Source organism: Clarias gariepinus, chromosome 23, assembly GCF_024256425.1.
Source record: "Clarias gariepinus isolate MV-2021 ecotype Netherlands chromosome 23, CGAR_prim_01v2, whole genome shotgun sequence".
NCBI lineage: Eukaryota > Metazoa > Chordata > Actinopteri > Siluriformes > Clariidae > Clarias > Clarias gariepinus.
The window spans coordinates 11,810,416-11,823,275 of NC_071122.1; the positions used below are offsets into that span (position 1 = coordinate 11,810,416).

A 12,860-nucleotide genomic window follows, 5' to 3' on the forward strand; every position below is an offset into this window, starting at 1 on the left:
TCAATGATATTTATTATACCTTCATAGATAAATAAAACAGTCTATTATCTGTAAAGATGGTGACTGGACTATCAGGCAACATGTCTACCTTTTTTGTTGTTGTTGTTGTAGAAAAACCAAAAATCGGATTAATAGTGTCATAACGATTCTGATTATCATAATGATTGTAGTCTCTGAAAGAATATGAGCCTGCCTTTCTTTATCATCAGCTTTTACATAATGGTGGTGGTTACATAATGGTCTTGTGCTTTGATATGATGCTTGAAACAGCGACAAGTCTGAAAAATAATAATCTCACAAAAGTGAAACAGAGAATAATTAATTGAATAAGCAGGAACTCACACCCACACTAATGAGTCATGTTGTTATCATACACATCATCATATCTCGCACACGCATTAACACACACACACACACACACACACACACACACACACATACATCAGGCAAAGGACACATGATAAATCCAATCACACATAATACACACTTATTTAGGGTTAAGGCACCCAAACAACTCTCTCTCTCTTTCTCTCACACACACACACCTTTATATAATTGAGGCAAACTTGGCAATAATAAGAATGGTTACTGTAAAAAAAAAGGAAAAAACTAAAAACATGCATAGGAAGACAAATACAAGCATGCAGTCACGAGATGAGAGCTGGAAGGAACAACAGATTGCCGAATGCAGCTTTCTTCACCACGTACAGTTGATAATTTGCTGTCATTTGGAAAAATACATTCTTAAATGAGACACACTAATCGTGAGTGAAACATCATTGAAGTCCATCAGTCACCACGAATGCTGCTACATGGATTAAGCACTATATTATTTCTAACAATCTAATTAAGCCACTCAGTTAAGACGGTTTATATCCGCTGTTATATACAGAAAAGGCAGGGGACTCCGCCCCACAGGAAGCCTGTCCTTTTGAGCGGTGGCTTCGTCAAAGAAGGAGTTCCCTTTTGAGGCAGTGTTCCAAAATTGTTGAAAAGTACACACATGGCTGTGTTGTGGAACAGCACTACAGTATTTCAGGGTTTTAATGTTTCTTATGTTTTTTATTTTACATTACACAATGCGGTATGTTAAAACATCCAGCCGAAATCGGTTCGGTGTTGTCCGGGATGGGTGTGTGTTCGTCAGTATGTAGTCAGACGGCTTTGGTTGTACACTGCAAGCTGGAGTCCATCAGCTCCTCTGTCACTCGCTCAGCAGGTGAAGTCCTCGAAATTGCCCTGCCCTGGATGGTGAGGTAGGATGTTGGCCGGATATGTTGAGGGAGTGCGAAGGTTTTCACATGGGGGCTGTAAACAGAGGAGAAATACTTATATAAATGTCAAATGTATCTTTTATTTACTTTCTTAATAGTAAATAAAAAAATTATAAACCAGATAAATATTTTGTACTGGGAATGCTTAGTAGGGACTGGAACGATACCATATTATCACGATACCTAGGTACGATTCTATAAGTATCATGATTTTATGAATATCCCGATTTAATATTACACTCTTTCCCAAAATGTGTTACTAATTTAAACCTTTAAAAAAGCCCATTCCTTATAACATTAGTTTTCTCATTTATAAACCAAATGTACCACTTAAAAAATACAAGCACTCATGGTGTGTTGAGACTGGTGTAAGCGTGTGTTATGAGTGGGTTTGGGACTAATTTGCTCACTAAGTTCGGAGAAAAAAAGGCTTCTTGTGATGTAAAGCCATAAAATGTGTTTCTGTTGCTTCACTTGGAAGCTTCTGTGCTCGGTACAGACTTGGTTATCAATAATCAAAAATCAATTTTGGAGTCAGTGTGGTGATACGTGAATCGCCATATAAAAGAATCATAACTGAATCGATTTTTTCTCTGAAGTAACATGCACTTCAACATTAATACACCATAAGGCAGGAATTCTTAAAACTTTTGCAGCGAGGAACTCCATTAACCGTAAAGTACATTCCACACACTCTGTCTGAACATAATCAAATATTCAACAATTAGGTTATTTAGTTTGGAACAAACAGGAGGTTTATTTTACTTTTCATTATCAGAGTTGACAATTTATAGGACTATTTATTTTTTCAGTTACTGAGGTTCGGATTAAACCCATGTAATTTGTGTCAAAGGGGCTAGCTGTAAAAACTATAATTACAGAGGTACCTCTGCATACAAATTTAATCCGTTCAAAATTTCATATTGCAAAACATATTTTACCATAGGAAGTATTATAAATGCAGTCGTTAAAGGCCACTCAAACATATTGCCAATGTAACTTATATCCAACACTATAATCTAATTTTTGCATCTAAAAACATTTAGAAAAGAACACTTTTACAATTTAATTCACATAATACTCCTCTTCCATCAAGAAAAAAAACCCCTCAACAAATGGGTCATTTACTGCTTTGAGGTCATGAGCTGACTTTTTTGTTACCACATAACGTTTCTGAGCCTTGACTTGACCAAGTGAAGCAACTTGAGATCATAAAACTGTCCTCAGAGGCTTGTACAGTGAGCACTAGGCCTGATGGATGGATCACTCTGTGCACGTCTCCACTTACTCTGATGCACCCATCACTTTGGAATAGTGTAAATCTGGATTCATCAGAACACAACATTTCTCTATTACTCCAAAATCCAATCTACATGCGCCCTAGCAAATTGAAGCTATTTTTCTGATTAATCTCACTAACAAGTATATGGCCATACAGCTGTTTAGACTTAATTCTGAGTTCTTGCCACACTGTACATGTGGAAATGCTCTTACTTTCATGTAAATGTAGCTGTGATCTGTACTGTTGCTGTTTTATGATGCAACTTCACATGCTTCTGCCACTGTCTTTTTCATGAAGTCGACAGTTCAGAACTATCTTTCCAGGTTTTATTTATGTGGTGGACGGTTGTTAACCCAATTAACACAATTCCAGTAATTTCTGTTCTCATAAACCAAATAAGTCCAAATAAGTTATTGATTAACCAATGGTACTACCACTACCAGTATTGCAAAAAGTACAATTAATTTCAGTATGACAAACATATTTGAGCTTGTTATGGGAAATATTATAGATAATTAGTAAAAAGCAATTGAAGATCAAGTTTTAATATCAACACCTGCATGAGTTCAGTTAAGATTAGGAACATGCTGTAATTTTAATTTAGTTTTGATGATTTGTGTTTAATCATGGAATTAACTTAATATACATAAGCTAGTGCACATTGATTCAGTAAACATAAAGTTATTAAACGTAAATGCCACTCTACTCTATTTGTGTATATATTGAGTTGTATTGATCTGTGCAAATTTTTTTAAATTATGATGCTAAATATCCTAGCATAAATACACTACTTACAGTAAAAGTACCTCATCTAAAAGACATGTTATAAGATAGACCAGAATAAAAATTACAGTTTCGTAATCTTAGAAAAAATATCTACAGCAATAAACTCTGAGCGCTACCCCCTCGTGGATTGTGGTGGTATTGAATGGGGCATCAATATAATTTTTAATGAAATGTTGAAATTTAAGTGCTTCTAATGATGCTGCATGGTAGGGTGTGTCTAATACCCAGTGATTATTATTTTGTTATTGTAAATAGTGGTTGAGTTCTGACTCATTGTGGGCTGTGGAAGTTTTTGTGATCATTTTTTTGGGGCGTGTGGTATATAAAGTTGGAAATATTTCTAGTACAGTAATAGTAAATAGTTTGGACACCTAGTCGATGATCTTAAAGACTTTCTTCTGTAAGAAGCTTTAGAAACACTAGACATTGGCATGTTGAGATGCTTCTTTGGTCTCCCCATATTAAATACTTTTAGTTCTCTTAGAATCATTTCAACCACAGCAGCAGGCCACATTTATTCATTTGGACTATAATATACAGAAGTGTTTAAATCCTCCAGCAATCTGGGAACAGCACATGCTTTTAAAATGCAGTAAGCAGTAACCAGGGTCGTTACCACTTAATCTCCCTACTGACCTCATTGGGAGACCATAAGTAAAAAAAATCAATCAAAAGAGCACAATCCTGCTGGCTGATTAAACAGGCTATTATAACGACAGCTAGAAATATAAAGTCTCATTTTATAATTGCAAGGCTGCAATGTCCTAATTGCAGTGTTTCATGAATAAAATTTTCAATTATGTGTCACCAGATATGAGACAAACATTGTGTTTACACCACAGCGTCTACGCACTGGAATCTTATCATAAAAGCAACACGCAAATGTTTTAATACATACATCATTTCTTCACATTTTGCTTCCAAAGAGCCAGACTTGAATTTTTAATATTGTCTTGAGGAAGAATTCTTCAGGCTTACAGAAGAACCTTTTTGGCTGTTGTTTTTGGCAGGTTTTGAGCTCTCGCTTTTAGTCCTGACCAGTTCCAGAGGAAAGTTTTTGTTTGTTAAGTGACACAGTGATCTATAAATCAATTACGAATTAAAAACATCTGATTTAAGGTATAAACCTACTGTAAGGCGCCGATGATGACAGACGATCAGGCCGGTGATCAGTATACTAGTGATGCTGAATGCTGAGTGGTTGGAACAGTCGAGAGGGGGAAATGAGCTAAGGTGGTTATATAAACAACCAATTTTTATATTATATCTTTAGGCACTTTACAGCCTGTCACAGTGAAGAATTTGTTCTCATTTCTTTAACTTAATCTACATCATTTAATTTCATTCAATATGAAGAAATGGTGGGTGGCTCAATACTTTTACATAGTACTGTATGTCACCTTAAAAGAGGAGAGAATGCAGCCTGCATGCAAATATAAATATTCACACTAATTTTTCTATATTAGTTCATTTGAAATGTAAAACATAATTATTTTCATAAGTAGACATTATTCTACATTATTATTATTATCATGATTCATCAGGGATCTGGAGCTCCGGTTGGCTAAAACTAGGCAGTTAATACTTGGGAAAACATCGCCTGGTCTTCAACTGCCTATCTGTGGCGAGTGTGTGTGTGCAGAGTTTAGCTTCATATTCCTGTTTATGGCTGACAAGAATAGAACCAGATATGCTTTATTCTGCCTCAAGGCTCCACATGTTCACCAAACCCCTGTCAGCTGGACCCAGTCTGGCTATTCCTTTCTAAAATATTTCAACTAGTCTGTCTGACACCAACACCACTGCCAGAGTCAAGGTCACAAATTTCTGGACAATCGCACTGAAAACTATTTTCTCCCCAATTTGATTTTCGATGTGCACATTAGATTTACAGTTGTATCTTAATAAAGTGGTCTTACACGTAACACATATGATAATATAAAACATAATATAATGTAATGTAATATATGTAATATATATATATATATATATATATATATATATATATATATATATATATATATATATTAAAACACTGGTTTAGTGGATAGCGCTGTGGCCTCGCATTCTTACAACCCAGTACAGGATAAGCAGTATAGAAGATGAATAAATAAAAATGAATATAATATGATATGGATGTCTTGTCCTGTTAAAATGCTCTTCAACACTGCTATGTAGTAAAGTCATGTCCATAAAGCTAATTTATTAATAATAAGTAAAATAATAAGTAATAACTAATTTATTAAATAAATGAAGGTTAGAAAGGCAAATGATAATTTATGCTTTATGGTGTGTGTGTGTGTGTGTGTGTGTGAAAGAAATGGAACAGGAAGAAAAAAAATGATAAGATAAGAGCTGACAAGGATAGAATCGAGAGCAACAGAAGAGGAGAGGAGTGAGGAGAGGAAAAGAGAGGACACGATAAAAGACAGCGTCTCTCTGACTAGTTTATTATCCGCTTCACCTGCAATTAAAGCTCAAACTGGCCTCTTTTAAATCACAGAGCTATATCACCCAGTCAACAACCCTGACATCCATCAACTGCAACTGCCTGTGCTCTCTCCATTTACTTTTCTGAGTGTGTGTGTGACTGTGTGTGTTTACATCTCTCATCACGATCCTCAGCCATTCCTCCCTCATTTCCACAGCTAGTTTGGATCAAGCTACACTTCGAGTCAAATTAGATTAAAGCAAAATAAAAAAAAAAAGAGAGACATAGCCCTACAGCTGTGTAGTTTCTTTCGTTGCCAACATTTCTTTATTTACCAGAACAATTTGCCTCAAGTTTTTTTTTTTCTTTTTATATATTTACTAGGTTCAATTTCAGTAGCCTTAACTCACTATCCAGGCTTGTGCCATATTTAAGTCATTTGAGTGGATAGGAAAAGCTTCTAGTTTAAGTCATTTAAATTGTTTAAGTTTCCCTACAAGGCTTGCAAGTCCTTTCATCATGGATAAGGAAATCAGCTTTGGGCAGTGCATTAGGAATACAGAAATGTTATGACAAATTTTAGCCATCTTTTCATGTTATATTTGAGCTTAATCGTCATTCGGTTATCTGTTTTATCCACCATTCTCCTATTTCTCTCTTACTTCTCTCTATGCATCAGTGTTGGCGTGTTAGTTAGCTACTTACGTGGCACTGCACGTTGTCCAGGCTCAGGACGGCTCCTCGGTCATTGTTGTTGCTGCGTTTGTGGTTCTTCTTCCTGCAGCGGCACAGCTTGTACTTGATCACCTGTTAAAGAGAGAGTTTGCACTTTGGGACTCGCACTTTTTTTTATGTCCGCTATGTCACATACCTTCTGTTATGAATTAAGTGAAAAAAAAAAGGATACATGCTTCTTTGAGAATTTGCATAAGCTTGGTATACATAGCTTAGGCAAGTGCAACATGTCCTTTAGTATGACATACAGATATATCATTATGACAAATTCAGGTCATTCACAATGACCAGCTCCTTCTTTAACATGCTAAACATGAGCTTTGAATGTCAAACGGCAAACACAGAATGCAAAATGGCAGGACTGATATACTAAAGGTCAGTTTCAAAATGCTTGATCCCAGCTTCTGTATGCCAAACACTAGCTGGAATATACCAAATACCATCTTAAACACATCAGTGAGCAGCTTTGAAAAGCTTTGCCCCGGCTTTGATGACATTTATATCTGTCAGCAGCTATGGTATGGCAAACTCTATTATGTAGTACACCAGATCTGGTATGCCAAATGGAAGAACTCGTATGACAGAATATCTTATGGTATGCCAAATAGCAGTTCTGGTACACCAAACCCTAGCTGTGATATGCTAAACACCAGCTCTTGGACACCAAACCCCAACTGTGGAAGGCTTCCCCATGCCAAACAGTAACCCACAGTACATCAACCAGTATCTTTCATTTGTCAATCAGCAGCTCTAGGGACACCAAACCCAGCAGTGGTATGCCAAACAGCAGCTCTGGTGCACCATTCCCCAGCAGCTCTGGAATACCTAACCCCAACTGTAGTATGCCAAACTGCTGCTATGGTACACCAAGCCATAGCTGTCTTATGCCAAACCTGGTACACCAACCCAAACTGTGCTAAACTAAACAGTAGCTCTGGTACACCAAACAACAGCTGTGGTGTGCCAAACAGCAGCTCTTGTAGAAGCCCAACCGTAATATTATAACAGCAACTATGGTACAACAATCCCTAACTGTGGTATGCCCATCTGCAACTCTGGTATGCTCTTAAACACCAAACCCCAACAGTGGTATGCCAAACAGCAGCTCTGGTACTCCAAAGAGGAACTATGGTATGCTTATTGGCGGCTCTAGTACACCACATGGCAGCTATAGTATACACAAAGTAAGACCTGGCACTCCAACCTGCAGATAAGTTTGGCTTAATTATGGTAATTACCTGTTTAATAAATATGTCAGCCAACGTTCCACTTTGCATCGCTAAATTGTCTTTATCTTATGTAGACAGGAGGCTCAGGAGTTTTTACAATTTATCCGACTTTTATTGTGTAGAGACAAAATATTAGTCACAGTGTATTACAGTGAATGTACACAGTGTTAGGTATGTTTGGAACAAATTAAAATGTCTTTACTGTCTTTTGGTCGGTTTACATTAGCATTTTTTCCCAAGCAGTCTTATTTAAGGTTGTTTAAGTGTTGGTTGGGAGGTAACTTTTTATAACAACAACAACAACAATGATTGCAAAACCTTTCAAACTATTTTCAACCACCGAACTTCACACATAAATTGGTGTCCTAATGGGAATGTGAAAATGAGCCAGATGCTTTAGGGATCTCTAGTGCAGATCAGGAAGCCATATGTTTGGTCCACCAGAGTCTCTAAATAGAAGCCAATTCATTAAGGGTTATGCAAGCGAGGACCGTTTCGGGCTCTGTGGGGTAACTAATTGCTGTAGCTCTGAGGTGTCGTTCATCATATAGACACACACAGAAAAACACACAGGACAAACAGTACTTTGATGACAGCTCTCAATATTTCAGTAACGGAGACATTTCATCTTGTCTCTAAAACTCTTTAAAGAGACAACCCAAAACATTTTTTTTTGTCTCAAGAAAAACAATATGTTCCATTTCACTTGGCCCGGTCTTTGCTAGTCTCTCAAAAATGTAAATTAATAGCGTTAAAAATTTTTTCAAACTGGCAATATTTAAAAGAAATACTTAATATTTAAAAGAAATATTGCCTCTGAAATCAAGAGATAAACTCATCACACACTTTGCAAACTGATCTTAATATTTAAGAACACTAATAGTAACACTTGCTCGGTCATCTATTTAGCTTTTGTTTGCTTACACTAGTGTCTGTGTGCTTTGAGTTAGCTGAGATATGATTGTGAAGAGTCAGCACTGTCCCTATAACTAGCATGATGGAGATGGACAACCTGTTATAAATCACATGAGTGCAGGGATATTCTATATCCACGTTGCACTGTGACATCCACGTGGCAGTGTGCAAAAAGAAAAGAAAAAAAAGATCAGCTGTCTTGTTTCATTTTTATTAGGCCTGCCATTGTCACCAGGGTTGGTGTTATCTGACAGTAAATGGAGCGTTTTTCGCTTGTGGGTTTGAGTTGGCAGAGCTGAGCTCTGAAATATTTGTGCTAGAAGGCTTTATAGAAAACCATGAATAATAAATCATTTTCACACTGGCCAGGAGAACAACATCCGCTTATGCTTTAACCGCCTGCATGCTGATTAAGATTCTAAAATGTGTGTCCTCAGGAAACAATGCAGACGAGTGAAGTAACTATTTTGTCTTTCATCTAGATATCTCTTTACTATAATAATTATTGTTACATGACTTGACCGTGAGCTGTTGTAGCAACACTAAGAAAAAGTTACACACCAAATAAAATGTGTAACTTTTTAATTGATATTAAGTGATAGGAGATGCATTTGCTGCTGGATGTTTGGTCTACATCACATGCAGCCTATTGCCATGGGTCTTGTTTTCACTTCCAGAAACTGGAGGTGGGAATAAAGCACTCGGCAGCAGATATCACAGAATCAGAAACCAAAGAGATGCTGCGTTTTCACCTACAAATTCTGATGGTCTTCTATCATGTGCCTCGTTCCTATTGCTGTTTATCTATGTAAGTGGATAAAAGCTGCTTACGGTTAATTTTTTGTCTATATCATGTAAAAGGCATAACTGCTATCCAGCTTGTTGGTTTGTGCCTTGTTCCTGCTTACAAGTCCTAATTAGATGATTGTCTGATTACAGTACTTATTCCTGCCTCTGGTTTCTGATTTCATAACTGCTGCCTTGTGCCTTAGTCCTTCTTTTGACTTCTTACGTATTCCTAACTTCTGACACGTGCCTTGTTCTTCACTTCATCATGATTTCATGATGGCTGCTCCTACGTGTTTTGTTCCCCGTTATGGTTTCTGATTGAATAAATGTCTGCTGCCACGTGCCTTGCTCCTGAATCCAGTTTCTTATTAGATGATGATTTCTGCCATTCCTGGTTCCAGGATCAGATTGGATAATAGCTTCTGCCATGTCTTGTTTCTCCTTCCAGCTTCTGATAGGATAAGAGCTGTCCCCATGTGCTTTATTCCCACTTAAAGTTTCTGGATAGATGATTATCTGCTGCCATGTGCCATGTTCCTGCATCCATAACAGCTTATCCTGGTTTCTATTCAGTAATGCACCACACTTCTGTATGTGCATTGTCTTCGTTTTTCTGGCCACTGTTCATTAGTGATACTTGGCCTGGTGTGCTTTTTTTAATCAGTATTCTTCTTGGTCATCTTTTTATATTACTGTATATCCTCAGACAATTGGGGTAAACAGTTGTCTCTTGGTTTTAACAGTTTTGAAGGACTTTTTTTTTATTTTTCAAGGACTAAACAAGATATAGGATGTCACGTTCCGAACAGGTCCTTTATCCATCACATCTTTTTACTTTCCAAGTTTTACAATGAGCATGATAGATATTCCTTTTATCCTCAAGGAGGTGGTTATTATTATATGGCTCATTTTACAGTCAAACTGGACCCGGCCTGCAATTTCAAGGCCTCATAAACTATATCATTATTCAGGCAGGTGTAATGCATGAATGCAGAGGATGTTCTGCATGAGGGTGAGATCTTCCACTTAAATTCACTGGTGTCCTTGTAACAATGTTAAAACACATTCAAATGTCAAACATATAGACTTATCATATAGGTTGATTAGTCAATGTAAATATCTCAAAAACTTCAAACAAACTTCAAACAAAACAATCTGTTATGGATTGGCACCCTGTCCAGGGTCCCCTTGTGCCCTCCAGGGTGATTAAGAGCGGTCAGAGAAATTTGTCAAGTCAATGTTGAGGCAGACACAGAAGCTTCTCAAGCTCAAGGCTTAGCACTCAAATGTCAGCTCTACTCTGCCTTTCTGCTTCATAGTGGAGGTCACTCTACCTTGAAACTCTGTTCAAGATGTTGTCTTCTGATCCCCAGATAGACATGGAAACTGATGTCCTGATATCACTTCCTGAGTCAGTAATTGACATAATTGCTCCACGTCCCACCTACCGGGTCTATAGATGGCGTCTTTTCATCACCTCCTGAATCCTGCAAGGGCGATGCTGCTGCTCCACCTGCATATTCTGCATATTCCGAGCCAGTTGTCCCATGTCTGTCTACTGGCTTTGCAAAGGGCAGAGGAACAACCCACTTAATCTAGTCTTTTTAATTTAAACTTGTTACCACCAGTCACTTATCTGTGTCTCTTTGTGCTTTCACTAACATGAACTTGATGGAGTAAAAGCCATAAATTTATGATGGCCCCTGTTCTGTTGATTTTACATTTTTGTTAAGTTTATAAACGTCCTCTATGAAGCATGGACTAAATAAATGCAAGTTTAGAGCTCTGCTAAAATTCATCCTACCTCCTAAGTCTTCCTCCACGCTCTCACACACCTCACGTGGTTCTACTGCTCCTGCTAAGCATTGTATTGCTTCCCAGACTTAATCCTTTTGGCAGGCCTGAAAATTATTGTTACTTTTGTTGTTAATTAATAATCATTAATTCTTGTAAATAATATTACACATACAGTAACTTCTGTTTGTCTGACCACTGCCACGATGAGAATGGAACATTTTATTAAGCAGCCTTAATGAGATTTTGATTTTATGTTAGCACCAGTCTAGCAATAATGCAAATTTAACACCTGGGTGCTAAATACAGCAACTGCTATAGAGGCACGCCTAACTCAGGACACTAATAAATGTGCTTATTAGAATTCCTACAATGCCAAAATTATAAAATATATGCTATAGGTTTTCTCTCACAGTCCAAAGACACGTAAATTAGGCTTACTGATGTTCTCTAATTGCCCGCACGGTGTGTGTGTGTGTGTATATATGTCCTGTAATGGATTGTCACCCTGTTCAGGGTGTATCCTACCTCATGCCCTAAGTCTCTGGGGATATGCTCCAGGTTGCCCATGACCCTGTACATGATAAGTGGTATAGAAGATTAATTAATACATAACTATTAAAGTACACCTATTTACAGTATATATCACATTCAGATAAGTAAATACAACATAGAGCTTGCATTTACTTTGATTTAAAATCATAACCATCTGGCCACTGGCTGTGAACATTATCCATTTGAGAATACATAAAATTTTTTTTTATTATTATTATTATTATTATTATTATTAATAATAACAATAAAAAATAATACATTTGATTTATACTGTATCTTATATTTGGAGCAAATCTAAAGCTCAGCAAAAAGCCTGATCTCTCATAGGATGAAGCTTGGTCTTAGGAGGTTTTAAAAGATGTACTGACACAGAATATAGGTTACATGTAGATGTATGTAAGGTAATAAGTTGTTTAAGATAGGCAGAGGCATCTCCATAAATGCACTGGTGGGTAAGAATTGCCCTTGTAATCAATTCTGTATAAAACAGGGAGCTAATAAAGAGATTTAAGAATGGGCGTTATATGGTCTGTTCTGAATATACTGCAGCTTTTGAAGGCTTTTTCCAGAACTCCTAATGAGGGGGGCATTGCAGAAATCTTGCCTGGAGAAGACAGACGCATGGACTAACAAAGTTCCAAAGGTGAAAAAAAGACATCTTACACAGATGTCTGATATGAGCCACATACGTCGAATCTCACATCGAATGAGAGTCCTTTTTAACCCGAAGGTTAATACCAGATATTGACAATAAGATATTACCAGAAAAGTTAATACTAATGATGTTAGATAGCCTAACCTGGTGTGGGGTGCCTACTAAAACTGCTTCAGTCTTAGAGCTGTTCAGCTGCAGGAAAGTTTTCTTCATCCATGACTTTATCTCCTCCAAACAGATGGTCAAAGTGGATAATGTGCGGAGTAGATAATGAGGTTGAATACATCCTGAGGTGAAGTTGAGTATCATCAGCATAGCAATGAAATAAAATTCTGTGTCAGCTGACAATACAGCCCAGAGGAAGCATATACAATATAAACAAAATGGGGCTGAGCACAACACAGGTGACACTGTG

General features: G+C 37.2%; 1 protein-coding gene across 3 annotated transcripts in view; it reads right to left on the bottom strand.

Moving 5' to 3' along the window:
- Positions 1–538: 538 nt before the first annotated feature.
- Positions 539–12,860, bottom strand: part of asic1b (acid-sensing (proton-gated) ion channel 1b) — a 353,138-nt gene continuing 340,816 nt past the window's right edge. For all 3 annotated transcript variants that reach the window (XM_053483969.1, XM_053483967.1, XM_053483968.1), the window contains 2 exons: positions 6,479–6,580; positions 539–1,308 (listed from right to left, as the gene is read on the bottom strand). In XM_053483969.1, coding sequence (XP_053339944.1) covers positions 1,213–1,308; positions 6,479–6,580 — 198 coding nt within the window. In that variant the 3' untranslated portion in view covers positions 539–1,212. The remainder of the gene's footprint in view (positions 1,309–6,478; positions 6,581–12,860) is intronic.